At 40.4% G+C, this 21,992-nt stretch overlaps 1 protein-coding gene across 2 annotated transcripts in view; it reads left to right on the top strand.

Moving 5' to 3' along the window:
- Nucleotides 1-1,981: 1,981 nt before the first annotated feature.
- LY75 (lymphocyte antigen 75) overlaps nt 1,982-21,992 on the top strand; it is a 150,027-nt gene continuing 130,016 nt past the window's right edge. For both annotated transcript variants that reach the window (XM_055123154.1, XM_055123153.1), the window contains exons 1-4: nt 1,982-2,104; nt 6,826-7,197; nt 12,470-12,640; nt 16,548-16,712. In XM_055123154.1, the coding sequence (XP_054979129.1) occupies nt 2,011-2,104; nt 6,826-7,197; nt 12,470-12,640; nt 16,548-16,712 (802 nt within the window). In that variant the 5' untranslated portion in view covers nt 1,982-2,010. The remainder of the gene's footprint in view (nt 2,105-6,825; nt 7,198-12,469; nt 12,641-16,547; nt 16,713-21,992) is intronic.

Raw genomic sequence — 21,992 nt, 5'->3', positions numbered from 1 at the left:
CATTCCCTGGAGAATTTACCAAAATCTTTCATATTGAAGGCACTTCAGAAAACAGTTACAACTCAACTCTGTTTTTATGTCCATTTAAGCCCTCACAATGTCTCTCCTTCCTTCCTTCCTTCCTTCCTTCCTTCCTTCCTTCCTTCCTTCCTTCCTTCCTTCCTTCCTTCCTTCCTTCCTTCCTTCCTTCCTTCCTTCCTCCCTCCCTCCCTCCCTCCCTCCCTCCCTTCCTTCCTTCCTTCTTCTCTTTCTTGTTTGTTTTTTGGGCTGACCTGGCAGTACTTAGGGGATACCCATGGCTAAAGCTCACTCATAGTAATGCTCATGGGACTGAAGAAGGATTTGGAGCACAGGTCTCCTGCATATAAATCATATATTCCAGCTCACTCACTGAGCTCTGGCCATCACAGTTACTTTTACTACTTACAGACATGCATCTTATAAGGTGGCCACACTGGACTAGGGCTGACTTTTGACACTGCTTTGCATTTTGGTGCCTTTCTCTGTTACCAATTTTTTCTCACCGACTGAGTTTAATCAAATTCTTTCCCATTTCCCCATTATTTCTAGTGGGGTGTGGAATATAAGGGGGGAACTTCCTTGAAGACTTGTCTGAGTCTCTCCATTCATTCTATGCGGTTTGACTCAGTTTCCCCCAGTACTCTTCATGCTTGTCCTGTGCAGGGCCCAGTCCGGGTCATGGGGAGGAATGCTCAGTAATTTACTAAGCAGAAAGGCAGAAGTCCAGGGAGATGAGAGCCAAGGTGTGGTTGGGGAGTCATCAAGAAGCCAGGTCAGCAAAAATCAGGAAAGACAGCCAAGCTGCTCGTCTCCTCTTGGAAGCACTCGCTCTTGAGGGGCATGTCTGAAGTCCATGCAGAACACCCACTAGGCGACATTTACATCCAGAGCAAAAAGAGCCTCTGTTTGGGTCATCAGTGGCCCAGAAAAAGAAGAAAAATTCTATTCTCTCACAAGCTGAGCTGAATGTAGGCTTCCATATTTCAGGAGGAGGAGGAGGTGGAGGAGGAGGAGGAGGAGGAGAAGGAGGAAGAGAAGGAGGAAGGAGGAGGAGGAAGAGGAGGGAAGAAGAAGGAGAAAGAAAGAAAGAAAGAAAGAAAGAAAGAAAGAAAGAAAGAAAGAAAGAAAGAAAGAAAGAAAGAAAGAAAGAAAGAAAGAAAGAAAGAGAAAGAGAGAAAAAGAAAGAGAGAGAAAGAAAGAAAGAAAGAAAGAAAGAAAGAAAGAAAGAAAGAAAGAAAGAAAGAAAGAAAGAAAGAAAGAAAGAAAGAAAGAAAGAAAGAAAGAAAGAAAGAGAGAAAGAGAAAGAAAAAGAGGAGAAGGAGGAGGAAGAGGAGGGGGACGATGGAATTACTGAGACAAGGACTGATCTGCAAAGGTCAGACAAAACGTAGAATTCGCCTTTGGAAGCACTGCGGAGTCCTAGAGAAAGCCCTGGCTTTCAATTTCATCCTTGGGACTCCCCTTCAGAATACAGAAGTTGCAAAGCCCGTTGAGTTCCCTGGCTGGACCACTGTCAGCACACAGCAGGTGCGCCTCTTCAGTTGGAGGCAGACGAAGTGGGTGGGGATGGAGCGGGTTCTGTCCGAGCAGTTCCATGATGTCCTTTCGGGGCCGAGGACGAGGTCCTACACGTATTGAACCCACCGCGGGAGGGAGCCAAATCCCACAGCCACTTTGCGAGAGAGGTGGGGTGAAGCGCCCGGGTCCCAGGCCCGCGCACGGGACTCTCCCCACACCCCCCACCCCCACGCCTCGCGCCCTCCCTGCCTCCCCGCGGGTCCCGCCCTCACAGGTGCACCGCCCCCCGCCCCCATCTCCCCGCCCCACCCCGGCCCGGGCCGAGGGACCCGCGGGTTTTATTGGCCCAGGGCGGCAGGGGCGGGGCCTGGGCGACCTGGGCGGCCCGGGGCAAAGCGCTGGCAGGGCCCGCGGGGCGCTTCGGGAGGGCTTGAGTGCGGGACCGGCCGGCACCGCCTGGGCCCACTCGAGATGAGGATGAGCCGGGCCACCCCTCGCCGCGCCGCGGGGCTCCTCGTGCTGCTCCTCGGGGGCTTGGGGCTGGCGGATCCCCCCGGCCACACAGGTAACAGCTCGCGCCCGCGGCCTCGACGCCGCCCGCCCGGCCCGCGGTGCCCGGCGCGGGTCACACCGCCTCCAGCCGGAGCGAGGGTGCGAGGACACGACGCGCCAGGGCCTGTCGGGGGAGGGTGGGGGTCGGGAGGAAGGCGGTCTGGGCCGAGGGAGGGCCCGGCCGCTCTTCTGCCCCTGCCTTTCCGTCGATCCTTGACCCTCTGGCTTTCTCAGGGCGTAGCGGCCTCCGCCCCTTCGCCCCTACTCTTCCCCACCTTGCCCCGCAGACCCCCCGGGAACCCCGGGCGCGCCGAGACTGAGTAATCCTCCCCCCACTCCGCACCCCGACTCCGGCGGCAAGAGTGCGGGGCGCGGCCAGAAGAAAGTCGTGTTACCCATTCGGGTTCCCCATTCAGAGCTGCGATGCCCGCCCGCGCCCCAGTGGCTGGGGCAACTCCTCGAAGGCTTATGGACCCTAAAAGACCCCCGACCCGACCCGCCCCATCCCCGGGTGGGAGAGCGTCGGCTTCCTGGCACACGTGCTCCTCGCTCGGGTCCCCCTCGCTGATGCTCCTCCTGGCAGTGCCAGGCCCATCACCCGCCCTGGTAGCGTTTGCTTTTACTTTCTGTTTTTGCGCAGGCAAAAGGTGGTTAAGGACTTTGTTACTGGGTCGTCAACTGGCACTTCTGCACTTTGTAGGTGGAAGTGCAGCACGGATGGGAACTTTTTGAACAAAACTGCCCGGTGGCTTGTCATTCTTAACTTTCTCTGCAGGTGAAGGAAGTTTTGACTTGAGTAGGCTTTCTTCAGGGAGGGATGCAGTTTCTCTAAGTGACATGGTCCTCCCTACATCCAGAACCTTTCAGTGGCTCCTGCCCCAGACACATTTTGCTAGACTCCTTGGTCCTTTCCCTTGGGAACTATCAAAGTCCATTATTACTGTGAGAAATCTATTCTACCTATCCCAGGATCCACAGAAGAAAAATTTCACTACATCTAACTTGTCAAAACACACTAAGCATTCAGCCACTGAGTCTTGTTTTCCATCTACCTCTACCATCTTTATTCCTATATATTTTGCCTCCTGTACAGAACTAGAGTCTCATCCTCCTCCCCGTCCTCCCCCTCCACCCCCTCCTCCTCCTGTTCTTCCTCCTTCCTCCTTATCCTCCTTGTCTTCTCCTTTTCCTCCTTCTCTCTTTTCTCCTCCTTCTCCTTTGATCTCTTCTTGTGCCAGTGATCAACTCAGGTATCACTGCTTTGCTGTTGAGCCACACACCTGACTCTAAAGATTTTTCTTACTTTTTGCCATCTCCACAATCTCTGTTCTTTCTTTATACCCAGAGCAGTGGGCACTCACTGGCTTTAACTCCATTTTCCCTGCCCTAGGTCTTCAGAGATATTTGTTTGCATCCTTCGCTCCGGTCAGCGGCTGCTCAGCTTCCTCATACCCCGGGACCACACTTGAGACCCTGGTAGGAGGTGTACGCCAGCCATTTGAGTAGCTTGTTTGGCTCCTTCATGCTGGTGTGCACCTCCTCTTGTGGTCAAGGCTGTTTTTGCAGGTGGTCTCACTCAGAGGCTGGAGGAGTGCCTGAGACTTGGGGAAAGGCCGATTGCTTAGTTCACTTTCTTGCCTCCTTAGAGAGTTTTATAATATAGTATTTGTAAATATTACACAAATAGAGTAGGGACAAGGATTTGTTTTCACACTTTCTGAGTCCTTGTTTCCAGTCTACCTTTCCATCTCACTTTCATACATACTGATAGAATCAATAAGGCTGAGATAGAAAGACAGTTTCTGTTCAGGGTTAAGGGGAGATATGGGAACTATGAGATATCCTCCCTTGTTTATACATTGTGTATGATTATTACATGTTATATATGAAAGCAAATAACAAATTTCTTGAAATCTATCAGTATATCTATGCTGTAATCATTTGAGTTACCAAATACAGATCATACAAACTTGATTGGAATCCAGATTTAGATAAGTATCTATGATCATAATTATTTCAACTGGACAAGGTTAGCACCTTCTCTTTAACATAGTTACTCTATACTACTCTATCCTTCTCTAGTGGTAGTTCAAAATTTTTACAAGTTTATTAACTTGTAGGCATCCTAGAAATAAAAGATATAGTAAGTAGAAAGAGAAGGATATTTTGTCTTCCAAAATAATATTTACAATGCATCACTGTCACCTTAATGCTCATGCCTTTAACAGCATGAGAATGAACTAAAATGCTTCTAGCATTTGTGTGACATAATAAAGTTCTGGTCATCTTCCCAAGAACGATATGCAGTGAACTTAGCAAAGCTGATAAAACTCACAAGGCCAAAAGATGGCTATTTGGAGAGAAGTCCTGGAGTGGTTTAGGGATCTTATACGGTACTGATTTCATCTTACATTTAGAAATAGAAAAATCTGGCAAGGGTAAGTGACTTCCTTGATGCCTCCCAGCTAACTAGTAGCAGAGGTGGATCTTCAATCTTAAAACATTATGTAAATTTTTTACTAATATTTTCAGGGTTCTTTTAAAAATATATTTATTTTTTATTGGACCACTGTGAGATAAACCATTAAAAAGTTGTCCGTGATGAGGTTTCAGTCATACAGTGTTCCAACACCAATCCCTCAACCAGTGTACAATTCCCAGTACCAGTGTCCCCAGGTTATTTCCCAGCATCCCCTACCCCCTCACCCTCCATCCTACCTCTATCGAAGGCACTTTTCTTCTCTCTCTCTCTCTCTCCACTCTCTTTCTCTCTCTCCCCCCTTGTTCCCCCCTTTCTGTCTCCTTTTGGACTTTGTGGTTTACAATATAGATACTGAAAGGCTATCAGGAATATCCCTTTACCTACTTTTAACACTTAGTTCTCATCCAGCATGATTTTTTCCAGCTATTATTGTCATACTGATCCCTTCTTTACCTCTTACTTGCCCTCTGCCCCATACACACTTGTGGTTGATTCCAACCATTGACCAGTCTTCCAGGCTCCTGTTTTCCTGACTGTGTATATTAGTCTTTTGCTGTATATGCCAATGCTTTTTTTCCCCATTATTCTAATAGCCGTAGCTAATCCAATAAGTTTTGTGTGGGTAAATTGAAAGACCTAAGACTCCAAACTTTAAAGGTAGACAAAGTGACAAAGTCTCTGCATACCCAGTTAATTAATTAGTTCAGGGTCAAGGAGCACAGAACAGAGTACCCAAAAAAGAGCAATGATCCTATATATCCAAAGAGGGAAAAATTCCTGCAATATTTTCTGATACTTTGGAACATAGGCATTATTTTAGAGTGGTAAAGGATAATATTTTTTTAAAAAAGTAGTTTGGCAAAGAAAAGTGGCTATCAATCTCAAGTATATTAGGGAGTGTAACCTACAGTCTTCTAAGACAGTACATTTTCCTTTTTTGTTAACTTCTTCCCAAACTTTTCCCATAGAAAAGAAATGTTAGAGTGGTGTCACAGAAGAGCAATGAGAAATGCAAGTTGCTTTGGCAAACATGGCTGGTTCCAGTCCCTTCCAGTATTTTAAACTATGAGTTTATGAGAAAAATAACTGAAAGGCTTACTGTTGTTATTCCTGTTGTTTATTGTTGCTGCTGTTATTTTAAAATTCTGTCCAATGTTCTGACTTCTATAGAATTTCATTTTTAGTTATTATTTACATGATGAAATTTCCTCTGAATTTATTGTCATAAGAAATTTCCCTTCAAGTCCTTGTAGTTGAATTCTTTACTCAGAAAAATCTCTGAGTTATTATTAGAAAAGTTTTGCATTACTGTTAGTAAAGCTGGTATCAATATGAAAGTGCCTTTTGGGAATGAAAATTTCACAAGTCCTCTACTGAATCCTTTGCTACTTTGGCCGTGGTTGTTTAAGTTATCTAAAATACTTTAGTTTTATACTTATTAACATGATTCCTATGCTATAACTTTTTTCTTCCTTAAAGCACTAAACGAAGTGTTAGGTTGTAGTTTATTGCAACAGATAAAAATCTTACTCTACAAAAGTTAGGTATAAAAGAAATAGTGTATTAGGTTTCATGAAATTAAGTTAATTTTTTTTTCTGAGTTCCCATCCTATCAATTTGACAGAACTTTAACTTTGTTCTTAGATCTTTCCTTGCACATCCAGTCATCTCTGGGGAATAGTCACAGAAATTCCTCTCTTTAGTCTTCAGCCTACACTGGATACTTCTGAGTTATTTCATTGCCCAAACCCAGTATGTCTTAATCTGATTGTGAGGTGATTTCTGGAACTCTTGTTTAGCTATCCCCGGTGATTGATGGGTCAGTCCCCAAAACCCTTCCCAGGAGCTCCCTATTACTTTCTGGATGTGCTATAATAGAGCTGGCTACAAATCCCTCCTATGGTTGTGGGGTCTTTTATAGAGTGACAGTAACAATTATATGCACTAGTCTTAGTGCTCTATACTTATGAGCTTAATATGTCATCATATTCACCTATAAAGTAGCATTTTACAAAGGAGGAAACAATAATAATGGTTAAATCACTTGCCCTGATCACATGAATTCAGGAGTCTGATTCATAGTCTTACCCCATTGTCTCTCCAATCTCCACTGTTCTCTGTTCTTGAGTCGTACAGTATAATTTATTCAGCTTGGAGGGTGGGGACAATCTTAGACTCATCAGCAAGCAGCAGCCAAGCACATTGACCTCATAACTCAGAATCCTAAAACATCTTTGACTATCTTGACTCAGGTAATCAACCATTCACCATCATCAATGAAAACACAGGCAAGTGCATCAAGCCACTGAATGACTGGATAGTAGCAAAAGACTGTGACAGCTCTAAGGACATGTTATGGAAATGGGTATCCCAGCATAGACTTTTTCACTTGCAATCCCAAAAGTGCCTTGGAATAGATATTACCAAATCCACGGATTCCTTGAGAATGTTCAGCTGCGACTCCAGTGCCATGCTGTGGTGGAAATGTGAGCGCCTTTCTTTGTATGGCGCTGCTCAATATAAGTTAGCGCTGAAGGATGGACATGCCATAGCAAGTACAAATTCATCTGATTTCTGGAAGAAAGGAGGTTCAGAGGAAGGCCTGTGTGATCAGCCTTACCATGGTAAGTATTGGAGAGGGTCTTTCACTCTTTACTGTTGCTTTTTGGTAAATGTGGAATTTAACACCCCAATAGACTACAAATAAAGTTCTAGCACTGAGAAGAGTAAGCACTAAAGTAGCATTAATTTGCAGTAAGTGTCGGTCACTTTAGGCTAGTTTGTGAGGTCATTGTTATTGGTTAGGCTAGGAGAGGTTCTGTGCCTGTCAAAATTCATGCAGTCATTCAATAGCAAAGCTTAGATTTGAGATCTCTCTAATATCTGTGCAGAAAATTCTTTTTTTTTTAGCTGTTTGGTTGACACCCAGTGATGCTCAGGTGTTACTCCTGGTTTTGCATTCAGGAGTTACTCCTGGTGGAGCTTGGTGGACCATATGGGTGCTGGGGATCGAACTGAGGTTGGCCATGTGCAGGGCAAACACCCTACCCGCTGTACTATCACTCTGGTCCTAGGAAATCCTTTATAGGAGTAAAAATTGGATGATATATGCATATACCAGAGAGATCTCAGATACTTACCTTTCTTTAAGAGAAACTCTTTTAAACTGAATTTGGTCTCCCATCTTTCCAATTTATCTGCATGTGCTTTTCTCCTGGGGTTGCTTCTTTCTTTTGCCAAGTAAAGAAGGAGCTGCTTTTGAGACTGTCAGGTTCCACATTATACACGGTGGAGAGATATTAGAATTGGAGTTGGGGTTTTTCATCTTTCATCTTTGAGTAGTTAAACAAATATAATTTCTGCTTTTTCACTTTCTCCTGAGTTAAAAAGTAATTTCTGGGCCATAGAGACAGCTCAATAGACTGAGTACATGCTTTGTATGCAGGAGGTCGAGGTTCCCTCCCTGGGACCACATGGCTATCTGAACACCTCCAGATGCTGAACTGGGAATAGCACTTGAACACTACCTGGGCTATCGAAAGTAATGGATTTATGAATATCAATGCCAAATTTTAATTTTATGCTTAAGAAAAAAATAACAAAGGAATGAATCAAAATGCCCCTGAACTAGGTTTCACTTGTTTCCTTATATTTGTTTAGGGTCCAGGAAGGATCTTTTTCCTTGACAGATACCTTTCCGTTTCCTGTTTCTAATCTTGAGTTATAATTGAAAATTCTCTCAAAAAGCTCTCAAAAATCCTTTATCTGCTTTTAAAATTTTATGTATTTTATTCATATATTTATATTATTCTTCTAAAATTGGGGCAGAGAGATAGTAAAGCAGGTGAGGAATTTGTCTTGCCTGCAGCCAGCCCGTTTTTGATCCCCCAGGGCCCCAAACAAATCCCTGATCACTGCCAAGAATGAATCCTGAGCACAGAGTCAGGAGTAATCCCTGAGCAGTGCAGAGTGCATCCCCCAAACCAAACTAAACCAAAAAATGAAAACAAAAGGAGCCTCTTGGGCTTCATGTGGTTGCCAAAGTAATCAGTGGCACAGAAATGTTAATAGCCAACCAGTGTGCCATGCCAAAGAGATCTGCAGAGTGACACTTGCAAGGACAAACAGAAGATATTTCTTGACTTTCCAAAAGCAATATGTAGAAGGCTAAATTTCCCAGAAAGGAACATGTAGTTTTTAACTGCCACAGATACCAGGGCCAAACATACCTCTACTTCTGCATTTCTCCCAGGTCACTACATTCTCCCCCAGGTCACATTCATGCCACAAATCCGTGGGGGAATTCTACAATCTAGAGATGACCTCCATTTCTTTCTACCATTCAAATGTCGTCAGGCGCTAAGTCCTGGCTATTTTGTTCCTGTAAACATGTGATTCCCCCCTATTTTAGGTTAGAGACTGCTGTCGTAGTTGGGGATTTCTTCTAAGTCTGCTTCCAGGTCCCCAGTGTTGGTCTCTGGCTTGCTTTCTCTTCGTGTAGCTGTAGAGAGATAAGAAAGAGAAGTGAAGATGTCTGAGTCTCAGCACAGTGAAGTCCAAGGCTACCCAATCTGTTGTAATAAAGGGAGGGCATAAGACTAGGGTTGTGTTCCTTAAACATAAATCCCTTATTTCTCCCTCAGCTTTTGCTATATACGTATATTTCACTTCTAGTAAGAATCTTTATTTGCCATTTTCCCTGAATTGCCTCTGTCCCTAATTCCCATCCAGGGTAAATCATGTTTGTTTTAGAGAAAACTTTAGTTGAATAAATTTCAGCAATATGCTGCTTTGGGCTAATATCCATAAATGCATTTATATCATCAAGATGCTGAGACAGCACAAGCACTATTCAAGTTTTAGATGTTTGTTGAATCATGAGGAAGAAGTGGACTTTTAGTAAACTATCTTGAATTTTGAGACACTCTTCTTGCTAATCTGTTTAACCATTGAAGCTATGTTGTTTTATGTTTCTAAAGAAATTGGTTTTTTGTTTTTCCATGTAAACTCTTCATCTCACCAAGTTGAACCAGTTTCAAAATAAATTGTAGGAGTTTATTGTTTGTTTGTTTGCTTGCTTACTGGTTTTTGCTTATTTTATTTTGGGCCCCACCCTGGGTTACTCCTGGCTCTGCAATCAGGAATTATTCCTGGCAGTATTGAGGGATCTTATGGAATGTCAGGGATTAAACCCGGGTTGGCTGTGTGCAAGGCAAATGGCTTACCTGCTGAACTATCTATCTCTCAGGCCCTAAACCGGAGGTTTAAGGCTACTATCACCAAAAATTTGTTTATTCAGAAAAGATTATTTTTAGAAATTCTGTTTCACTAGAAAACCTGTGCAATTTGAGAGATTTAAGAAACAGAGACTGGAGTGATAATACCGTGTATAAGATCTGGGTTCAATCCCCACCACCCTATATGGTTCCCCCAGAACCATCTGGAGGGATTCCTGAATGCAGAGCCAGTAGTTAGCCCTGAGCACAGCTGAGAGTGGCCAAAGTATTTTTGAGAGAGAGAGAGAAAGAGAGATTCAGAAACATTATAAAACGGGTGATACTAAAACTCTTAGTGAATATTTAGCATAATTTAACTGCTACTATTTCAGTGTGTTGTGTACATAACAGTCTTTGAAGGGAGTGTGAGTAGGAGAGCTTCTTAATTGATGCCAGCTTTGGACTGTGAAACATAACTTGAAACCTCAGAAGGCAGCCATTGATGTCACTGGTTGTCCTTACAGGTCAAGAATTCTAATCAGAGAGTTCGTTTTTTGTGTGACTGAATGTTGCACACAATTACTTTGTAAGAATGATATTTTGCAAATAAGTGTAATATATTTCTTTCTCGGCACAGCCTGGTAAGCTACCCGTGGCGTATTGGATATGCCAAAAACAGTAACAATTAGCCTTATAATGAGAGAGTTACTGGTGCCCGCTCGAACAAATCGATGAGCAATGGGATAACAGTGACAGTGATATTCCTTCCTAATATTTCATACTGAAGGTGAAGAAGCAAGTAAAAGAAAAACTGAAAGCATTTTGTATTACAAAATAAAGATTTAGGGGAAAAAAAAGAATAGTTAAGGAACAGTGCTCAGAGACTACCCTTTGAGTTTTTTAAAATAGGAAGAGAAATTGGTCATGAGCTACTGGGAATTTTGATTATGGTTAAAAACAAAACTAGGGTGATAAATAAGATCCATATTAGCATAAAGTTAACACTTCCTTTACCAGGTTACATTATTTACAACTATATATGTCAGGAAAAGAAGTCTGTGTTCCTTAAAGATTATATATAGTAGCATACAGATTACATTGTTCCTTAATATAACTGAAAATGTTAAATTAGTTTTCACACTTCACTTAAATGAGCATTTAAGAATCAACTACTTTCTAAGCACACCTTAAAGCAAATTCTGCACTTTGAGGGTTTCTGTGATGAACTTTGATTACTATGTTTCATCCTATTTTGATCTGGTAGTATATATGGTTTTAAACAAATTGAGGACATGTAAAAAGATAATCAAAATAGATAAAGGTTGGCCTATATTTAAAAATACTTCTGCAAGAAAACTGTTATTGGTGTATTAGATGCATTTATAAGTATATTTGAGGTTGGTATCATTTTTCACGTCTTCTTTGGATACTAGAGAAATTTATTAAGTGAAAAGTAAATATGTTACTTCACTGACGTGCCCACATGAAGCCAATGGGTTTTTTTTATGACTGAATTTTGATGCCCTGGCATTCTCCAAGAATCCATCAGAGAGCCAATAGTTCTTCCTCTTATTTCTCAGTACCCAAACCTTAATATCTACAGGTATATGTAAATCTGACTGTCAGTCAGTCTCTAACCCCATAATTGGTTCCAAGGTTCACGAGTGGGCACCAGTAACGTCTCTCATTGTGAGACTTATTGTTACTGTTTTTGACATATCCAGTACGCCATGGGTAGCTTGCCAGGCTATGCTGTGCGGGCACGATACTCTCGGTAGCTTGCCGGGCTCTCCGAAAGGGGCGAAGGAATTGAACACGGGTTGGCCGTGTGAAAAGCGAACGCCCTTTTGCACCTACCTTTAATGATTCAGTGATATTTTTCTGATCCATTCTTATGAAAGAAAATACATTATAAAATTAATCTCTTTGGCACCTCTTCTTGGGGGAAAGAAACTACTCTGCCACCCATAGCAGTCAGTTAACCCTTAACTGATGAAGCCCAGATCTTTCAGCTCTCTGTGCCAGAGTAAATAAAACTTTTCAAGGATTATCTCACTGATCTCTCAAAAAGAATTCTATGACCTGGGTAATATTAATCCGTATTTGCATATGCAAAAACTAAGAAACATAGGCTAATAAAGTTTAGCCTAATAAGGCTAATTAAAGATCATTTACCCGAAACCATCCAGTTGTGCTATGAGGGAGCCAACATTCAAGTCCAAACCTGAACAGTTAATATCCATGCTCTTAATTTCCACACTGTGCAACCAACCCATATACTATAGCACTGTAGTAGTAGCAGCACTGTTGCCCCATTTTGTTCATCAATTTGCTCGAGAGGGTACCAGTAACATCTCCATTGTGAGACTTGTTACTGTTTTTGGCATATCAAATACGCCACGGGTAGCTTGCCAGGCTCTGCCATGTGGGTGAGATACTCTCGGTAGCTTGCCGGGCTCTCCAAGAGGGACGGAGAAACCAAACCTGAGTTGGCCGCGTGCAAGGCAAATGCCCTACCCGCTGTGCTATCAATATACTATATATTTTCATAAGTGGAAAAAAACAGTCTTTCTTTGAAAGAAGTTTTAGAACTTAACTAAAATTTTATAAATTAATCCGTTAACTGAAGCTGATTATCTAGTATTTAGTTTTCTTTTTATGTTTCTTCACTAACCCACAGAGATATATACCAGAGACGGGAACTCCTATGGAAGAGCTTGTGAATTCCCATTCTTCGCTAATGGGACATGGCATCATGAGTGCATTATTGATGAAAAACATACTGGACCATGGTGTGCCACCACCTTAAATTACAAAGAGGATCAAAAGTGGGGTATCTGCCTAATGCCAGGTATGTTCAGGCTATAAACTTTATAAATGAAAAGAACACCATATATTGAAATGGTAGTAGGAAGAGGACTCAGCAATAACTGCAACATATTTCCTAGGTAAAGAGTGTTTGCAACATATGTCCTAGGTAAAGTGTATTTGAGGAGAGAGCTAAAATGTGTAGCTATGGATTTACTTTAAGCAGTAGGCCAGAAAGAAAATTAAAAAGTGATATGTCATGGAAGGAAGACATAAGAGGAAGAGAAGGTACTCTGCAGCAAAGGTATTTCAGGATAGAAAAGGCAGAAGCAGTTTTGAAATCACTGCTAACCTTTAACTGAGTAGTTTCAAAAGACAATTACTCGTAAAATCTGGGTTATAGTGGACTGAAGTATGAATAAGTTTTGAGAAGGAAAAAGAGTACAGGTGAAAATTTGGGGGGAAAAAGGATGGTGAAAATGTAAGTATGTTTTTGGCATGAAGCAAAGAAAGGGGCACAAAACAGACAGATATCCCTGGCCCTCTGCAAATTGGTGTCATCATTGCCTCAGCCCTTCCTGTGTACTGTTCAGAGTATTTTTTCTTATTACTCCTTACTTTAGGCCAACTATTCAAGGTATGTTAAGGGGTTCACTATTCTTTAGAAAAAGAAAGAGATCAGGCTAATACTTGCATCATCTTTTGTTACATAACAGACATTTTTGTCACCAATCAAGAAGGAAGCTATAGAGAATCACAGTACCTAGTTTGTTATAGGTACTTAATAAATATTTTCTAGAGAGATTTCAACAAACTGGGCACATAATTTGCCCACAGGACATCTGAGTTCAATCCCTGCCAGGAGTAACCCTCAAATTCAGAACTAGGAGAAGCCCTAGAGCACCACTACTGTCAATCAACAGCAAAAAAAATAAAAATAAAAAATATTTTTAATAGGCAGTTGGCTGGAAGAATCTAAGATTAAAGGAAAATTTTGCCCCAGACCTAAATAATCACAATATTTAGAGGGCTATGTAAAGTGTTGGTTACTGTTCTAGGTAATCAATAATGTATTGTTATTCTATTTTCTGACAGCCCTTTAAGATGATGCCAGTACTTGTCCTCATTTCACAGATGAGCAAACTTTGACACTGGGGGATTAGTCAATTTACTTGACTAAAATCACATAGCTAATACATTACAAATTAGCTTACAAAAGTAAAGGAAATTGAGCTTCAAAATCCAAGTGCTGGGTCTGGAGTGATAGCACAGTGGATAGGGCATTTGCCTTGCAAGCGGCCAACCCCAGTTTGATTCCCAGCATCCCATGTGACCCCCCAAGCACCACCAGGAGTGATTCCTGAATACAAATCCAGGAGTAATCCCTGTGCATCACCGGGTATGACCCCAAAAGAGAAACAAACAGCAACAACAACAACAAAATCCAAGTGCTAAGAAATTTCAATAGGTTATACTGGGACAATGATTGACAAAATTTGGGATACAGCAGAATCACTTGAAAGGTTTGTTAGAATATGGCTATCTCCAGAATTAAATAGTTAGTTAGAATATGGCTAACTCTCTCCATATCTCCAAAATTTGTTATTTGATAAATTTTGAACAGTACCCAAGAATTTTTCAGAGTAATGAGTTTTGGGATGTTTTGTGGACCACTCCTTGAGTTAATTTTCTAAGTGCAGGTCCAAGCTTTAATTCAAGGTCCAATGTTTTATCCTGGAACTTACTGAAATTCTAAATACTAATATTTTCTTTCATTATTTTTGATAGCAAACAGACTCTGGTCAATCAAGCATCAATTTCACTTAATTTTACATTAGCCTGGACCAGAAATTTAGTTTCAAAAGGGAGCTTGGAAGTTATTTGACACAAACCTTCATTTTGATAACAGGCAGGACATTCAGATTGATGAATTGACATGTCAAACTTAGATAATACTCATGGAAAATTTGATGGAGATCTCAGGATTCTTGATCCTCATTCCCACGAATATTTGTTTCATTTTACCATGTTGTCTTGATTAATATGTGTCTCTATACCTTAAACCTCCCTTGAGTGGTAAGGAGCTTTTTTCATGCATTCATATGCCTCCAAGAGCTCCTTTCTTATAAAGAAAGCAAAATCGTGAGTTTCTCAACTTGAGGACTGTTAAAACCCAGGGAATTTATTTTAGAGCAAACACATTGATGTACTACTGGAAATTCCCAGATTAATAAACATAAATTCTCAGTATAAGGAAATGGTATCATTGTATCACTGTCATCCCGTTGTTCGTCGATTTACTCGAGCAGGCATCAGTAATGTCTCTGTTATACTCAGCCCTGAGATTTTAGCAGCCTCTCCTTACTCCCAACAATTGGAGGCTCTTTCAGAGTCATGGGAATGAGACCTATCATTACCGTTTTTGGCATATCATGCCACGGGTAGCTTGCCAGGCTCTGCCATGCGGGTGAGATACTCTTGGTAGCTTGCTGGGCTCTCCGAGAGGTAATGTATATATCTTTTACTGTATTTGGGATATGAATACACAATGGGGAGCTTGCAAGGCTCTCCCATGCGGGCAGTAGACTCTTGGTAGCTTGTCAGGTTCTCTAAGAGGAAGAACAAGGCTATTATATGTCTTCTGGGAGCTTGGTCTTATAGTCTCTGGATGTTGGTTACTGGTGGGATTACATGGCACCAGGGGCAGTTTATGGGGGTGGCTGCCAAGCTACTGGAAAATGGGGTGTCTGGGTGGAGATGGCCCAGTCCCAATCCGAGCAGGCTTGGAGATCTCAGCCCCGAGTCCCACACACCTGGGTTCCTCTGCCGGTCCCTTCATGCGTGAGGCTCATCTGAACAGGAAGTGGTAATAAAGTAGTAATACATGTTGAGTTGATCTATTTTTTTTCACTAAATATGTAAAAACCCAGTGGCTATTTAGGTCATTCAAGAGGTGACTAAGGAAGCAGTATATATTGTTCAATAGATGAACACTCCCATATTTGGGGACCAGTGGTCTGTTTTTAGTTCTGTCACAAATACCTCTAGCTCTTTGTTCACATTTGTGAAATGAGAATATTAAACATGGTGTTCTCTAAGGACCCTACCAACTTGAAGGTCCATGAGTACAATATGTGACTCCATTTGCGGAGCCAGAGTTCCATTTGACATAATCTGCTCAGAATACAGGGAGGCTCTGAGTGTATATGAGGACTAGTTATATCAAGATCCCTGACCCCTATAGCTGATCTAAGAAACAAATGGAAAGTTCTCAGTAATTATACATGCTGTTTATATGTTTGTTAAATAAAAGTGTATACATTGAAATCTGCATGTGTGTATACATGTCTTCAGATGTTTAAATATGTAATTATATAATTTACATTTGAAATATTAATTATATATCATATATCTCATATTAAAACATATTAAAATATTAAAGACTTAGACTCAGTTTTCCAATAGGGCAGTCACTTGGATATAAATCTTCCTCATTTAAACTGCATGTCTTGCATGCATTCATATGTGCACACATGCACACACACACAATGGTTTCATGGTAAGTCATGGGCAGACTTTCTCTGATTTTATTTTACCAGTAATATAAAGGCTTGACAATTTGAGCACAGTGAAAGACTCCTACCTTTATACTGAAGACAGGAAAGGGATAAAATGTGGCTTTATAAACACAAGGGGATAAATGGAGTCTGAAACCTGGAGGGTGAATGGGTACTTTAGTCAGCATGAGTCATATTGTTTCCATGACTTCGATTTCTTTGTGTAACAAAAGAATCAAAATATGGCCTAATTAAACAATCTCAGCCTCAATATTAGCATATTCTTAAAAAGATGCAAACTGGATTGTAGTGTGTATGTGTGTGCATACTAAGCAATAAATAATATTATGTCCTTTCTTTATGTGCACTAGTGTTTATCTTTTTAATCAACAGAAAGTGGTTGTGACACTAATTGGGAAAAGAAAGAGCAGATGGGAAGTTGCTACCAATTTAATACACAGGCCTCTCTTTCTTGGAAAGAAGCTTATGTTTCATGTCAGAATCAAGGAGCTGATTTATTGAGTATCAACAGTGCTGCTGAATTAACTTACCTTACAGGTAGGTTTCACTTGACTGTCATAGAGCAGATAATGAAATTGTAAAGATGTTATTTTTTCAGGATTCTAACTGCCCACTGCTATTTAGTTCATTGAAAAAATCATTCATTGTGTTTTGTTGGTTGGTTTGTCACTGTTGTGCTGGGGATTGAATTTAGGGCCTCATACAAGCAAAGGCAAGTTTTCTACCATTGAGTTGCATCTCTTGCCTAAAAGTGCATCTGGAGATAGACCCTAAAGGGAGATTATATTAAGGAAATGGGATGGGATAGCAGGAATATAGTGATACGCTAAGACTAAATGAAAGGGTTGAAAAATATCTGAACATTGATAATCATATAATTCAGGAAGGTAAAAAGATGGCTGATGGCTGAGCCCCAGGAGATAAACTCAGAGTCCTCTCATTTATATTAACAAGTGCAGTCCATGGGGCAAGGAGAGATTTTAAGAAATCTTAAAATAGATTTAATGACACAGATTCAGGGGATGGATAAAACTGTTTTGTGTGGTATCAATTTTCAAAAATAATTATGAGAACTTATATAGACTAATCCTGGAATTCAACCAAAAAAGAGAAATGTTAGAGGCTAGAGAGATAGTACAGTGGGTAGGGCATTTGCCTTGTACCTAGCCATACCAGGTTCTGTCCCTGCATCCCATATGGTGTATTACTTAATTAGAGATATATAACCACTACCCTAACTAAGTTATATACTAATACATTATTATATTGCTTTATGTACTTCTTGCTCTCTCCCTCTTCCTCGGTCTTTGTTCTTTCCCTCTAAAGAAACAAAATAAAATAAAAGAGAATGAGAAAGAAATACTATTCCTCAAAGGAAAAAGGAAGAAAGAAAAGAAAATTAAATTTACAACATAGGTTTATACATAAATGGTAAATACACATAAACACATATGTATATGTTTTCATTATATTATTGTTATATGTTTAAAATAATGCAAATACTAATTTCTTTACCTGTCTGTAAGTTTGTTGTTAAATGCTGTTTTTTAGTATAACATTGAACAAACTACAATATACCCTTTCCCCCTCTGAGAAAGTTCTATTGGAAACTCCTCTAAGATCTTTCTCTGTCTCAGAGCTGTCTCCTACTGTAAAATTTACTGAGTCATAGGACAGAGTATCTCATAGATTTAAAAATTCTAGTTGCTTTCCAGAGTGGCTGTTATCACTTTGTACCTCCAATAGCATAGAGTATGATCAGTCCTATTATTTAATTTTTTTGTTTTACATTTCTCTGATAGTTTGTTTGTATCTTGTGTTTGTTAACCATTAGATTTTCACCTTAAACTAGCTAGTTTGTATCCTTTGCCTGTTTTCTATTGAGTTGTTTCCCCCCATTTCAATCGCATTTCTTTGTATATTCTGAATACTAATCTTTTGTTGTGTTATAAATATCCTCTCCTAATCTTTGTTCATTTTATTTTATTTTTTGTTTCATTTTGGGCCAGACCTAGCGGTGCTCAGGGGTTACTCCTGGTGGTGGACTGGTGACCAATATGAGATCTTGGGGATTGAACCTGGGCTAGCTGCTCACAATGCAATTACTCTGACCCCTGTCCTTTTCAGTTTTATCATTTTTTTTCCTCAAGGATTTGTGCTTATGTATGTAGCACATTCTTTCTTACCCTTAGCATGATTACAACATCCTCTCGTGTTTTCTTCTTAAAGAATTTATTTTGATTATATGTTTAAATCCTTAATCTTTTTGTATTTACAACCTCGATACATCTGTAATATCGAGGTAGGAATCAGCTTTATATTTCTCCAGGTGGTCAATAGCCAAGAACTTTTTCTTCCCTTTTCCCCCTTTTATTTCCTATACCATTTATAATTCAACCAAATATAGTAGATCTTGTTTTCAGGGTGAGAAAATCTTCCTTTATTCATTTTTAAATTGTCTTTTAAAATCAATTATTCCTTTATATGAATTTAAAGACCGTGCTATTAATCTCAATGAAAAACCCTATTGAGATTTTGGAATTGCATTGAATTATAGATTAATTAGGGAGGCATTGCTGTCACTGCATAACTGAGTCTTCTCACCCATGAAAATGATATGCCTTTTTATTGATTTAGGATTTCTTTTATGCACACAGTAAAATTCTGTAACTTGTTCCATCAAAATCTTACTAAATGCAGATTAAGTGTGCATCTTTTACTAGAAAGTTTATAAACAAAAGATTCTGTGTTTTTTTAAAAAAAATAAAGAAATAAAAACCCAAGAAAGCCAAATAACAGAATCTGTGACTTGTTTGACAAATAAAAATTAATAAAACTATATGATAATGATGATGTCCCAAGTGAAATGCACATTATTTTATTGAATCCCACATATCAACCCAATGAGGAAGGTAGTACTGTGCTCATTTCATAAAAGGAAGAATGTGGGTAGAAAAGATAACACAGAGGGTAAGGCCATTGCTTTGCATCCAGCCAATCTGGATTCTGTCTCCAACACCATATATGGTCCCTTGAGCACTACCAGAAATGATCCCCGAGCACAAAATCAGAAGTAATGAGCCCTAGTGACAGCCAGGCATGGCCCAAAGGCAAACAAAAATTCACCCAGATATACCAACCAGTATTTCCAAGAGTTGAACAGCAAGACCCTATTTTTTCTAATTTGCTTTTACTCTGAAGAGCTATACACATTGAATCAATTGAACAGGTGCTCCAAGGCTAGGACAATTGAGTCTCTGTTGGCAGTACCCTTTCTTTTGCATCAAAAGAGAATCTAAGGTTGAAAGAATAGTGCAGTAAATAAGGCACTGGCTTATCTTGCATACAGCTGACCCAGTTTGAATTCCAAGCACCACTTATGGTTCCCCCCCCACCCCGAACATTGCCAGGAGTGATACCTGACCACAGAGCCATAAATAGTTCCTGAGCACTGCTGGGTGTGGCTCCTAAATAAAAACTTGATTAAAAAACTTTTCTGTGGCTCATCCCACATGGATGACCATTATAAGGCTCTGGGCTCTCATTGTGAGGAGAGCAAAAGAAATTCAGGAGCAGGTCTGAACTAGGATCTCTGAAACAGAAGAACACTCTACATCACTGCGTTTGTCTATTTGATAAGATGTGAGGATTTATGTTAGCAGTGACCTGTCTCTTATGGCAAAAATGGGGGTAGGCAAAAATTCAAGTTAGTGAATTTCTTTCCTGGAATCTTCTAAGCAAAATTTAAAAGAGGAAATACCAGCTCCAAATTTTACAGGACATTGAATAAATCCTGCCCTTTTTATTTGCCCAATTAGGACTCGTAATATTTTCATTTCTTATTCACATCCGCCTGGTATAAGACACATAACACAATCACAATGTTTAATTCCTGTGATTCTAGTGAAGAATAAAACGTGACTTCAAGTCACAAAAAAGATACTGTAATGAAGCAAATTAACAACCTGACACTTCCAAAGATCATTTTGTTTCATTATAAATACTTATCACTGGGTTTGGATAAACACAAGAATTCTTTAGGATAGATATTAGGGCAACAAAGAGATTCATATTTGTGGCTTAAGAGATAGCCTAGGAGTTAAAGCAATACCTTCCATATGTCCAACCCCACTTTGATCCCCAGCACCACAAGGTGCTTCATGCACCTGTGGGTGTGGTCCTGAAAAGCTTTTCTTGGCCTTACCCCCCAGCACAGGACTAGCACCTGGCACTGCAAGAATAACTGAGCAGCCCCTCCAGCCTACTGATCACAACTTGGGAAAGGTTGTACTTTCTGCTGGGGTATCTATGAAGACTTCATGGAAGGGAGGGTATTGACTTGAGATGGATAAGAGGAACTGGCACTCTATAGTGCACTTGGCTAGACATGAGCTCTTGGATAGTGGTGGATATGTGCAGTGACTGTGTACATCAATATAAAAAACAATGTTTTAAGTATTTTGCATAAAATTATTGTTTTTGAAAAACATTTTATTTTTTTTGAAGAATTTTTTTTTATTTTAATGAATCACCATGAGATAGAGTTACAGACTTACAAACTTTCATGATTAGGTTTCAGTCATACAATGATCGAACCCATCCACCCATCAGTGCCCATTCTCCACCAGCAATGTTCCCAGTATCCCTCCTGCCACCCCCACCTCTTCCCACCCCCTGTCTCTGTGGCAGGCACATTCCCTCTTACTCTCTCTGTCATTTTGGGTGTTATGGTTTGCAATTCAGATACTAAGCGGCCATCATGTTTGGTCCATAGTCGACTTCATCAGGCATCTACCATCTCAAGCAAGCCCTCCAACAATCATTTACTTAGTGGTCCCTTCTCTATCCCAGCTGACTTTTCCCCAGCACATGAGACCAGCTTCCAAGCCATGGAGTGATCCTTCTGATCCTTATCTCTTTTGTCCTTAGGTTTTAGTATCCTATCATCTTACTTTATATTCCACAAATGAGTACAGTCATTCTGTGTCTGTCCCTCTCTCTCTGACTCATTTCACTTAGTATGATACTCTCCATGTTGATCCATTTATATGGAAATTTTATGATTTCATCTTTTCTAACAGCTGCATAGTATTCCATTGTGTAGATATACCAAAGTTTCTTTAACCAGTCATCTGTTCTCAAGCATTCGGATTTTTTTCCAGATTCTCGCTATTGTAAATAGTGCTGCAATAAACATACAAGTGCAGGTGTCATTTCTATTGTACTATTTTGTATCTACAGTATGTATTCCCAGAAGTGGCATTGCTGGGTCAAGTGGGAGCTCAGTTTCTAGTTTCTTGAGAAACGTCCAGATTATTTTCCCAAAAAGTCTGGACCAGTTGGCATTCCCACCAGCAGTGAAGGAGAGTCCTTTTCTCCTCACATCCACGCCAACACTGGTTGCTTTTGTTCTTTTGGATGTGTACCAGACTCTGTGGTGTGAGATGATATCTCATTGTTGTTTTGATCTGCATCTCTCTGATGATTAGTGATGAAGAGCATTTTTTCATGTGTCTTTTGGCCTTTCAGATTTCTTCTTTGAGAAAATTTCTGTTCATTTCACCACCCCATTTTCTGATGAGATTTGTGTTTTCTTCTTGTAGAGTTCTAACTGTGCCTTGTATATCCTTGATATTGACCCCTTATTAGAAGGGTTTTGGGTGAATATCTTTTCCCATTCTGTAGACTGTTTTTGTATTCTGGTCACTATTTCTTTTGAGGTGCAGAAGCTTCTTCATTTAAGATAGTCCCATTTGTTTATCTCTGTTTCCACTTGCTTGGTCAGTGGAGTTTTATCCTTGAAGATACCGTTAGCTT

Source organism: Sorex araneus, chromosome X (genome assembly GCF_027595985.1).
Source record: "Sorex araneus isolate mSorAra2 chromosome X, mSorAra2.pri, whole genome shotgun sequence".
Taxonomy (NCBI): domain Eukaryota; kingdom Metazoa; phylum Chordata; class Mammalia; order Eulipotyphla; family Soricidae; genus Sorex; species Sorex araneus.
This window is presented reverse-complemented; position numbering and strand designations above follow the sequence as displayed.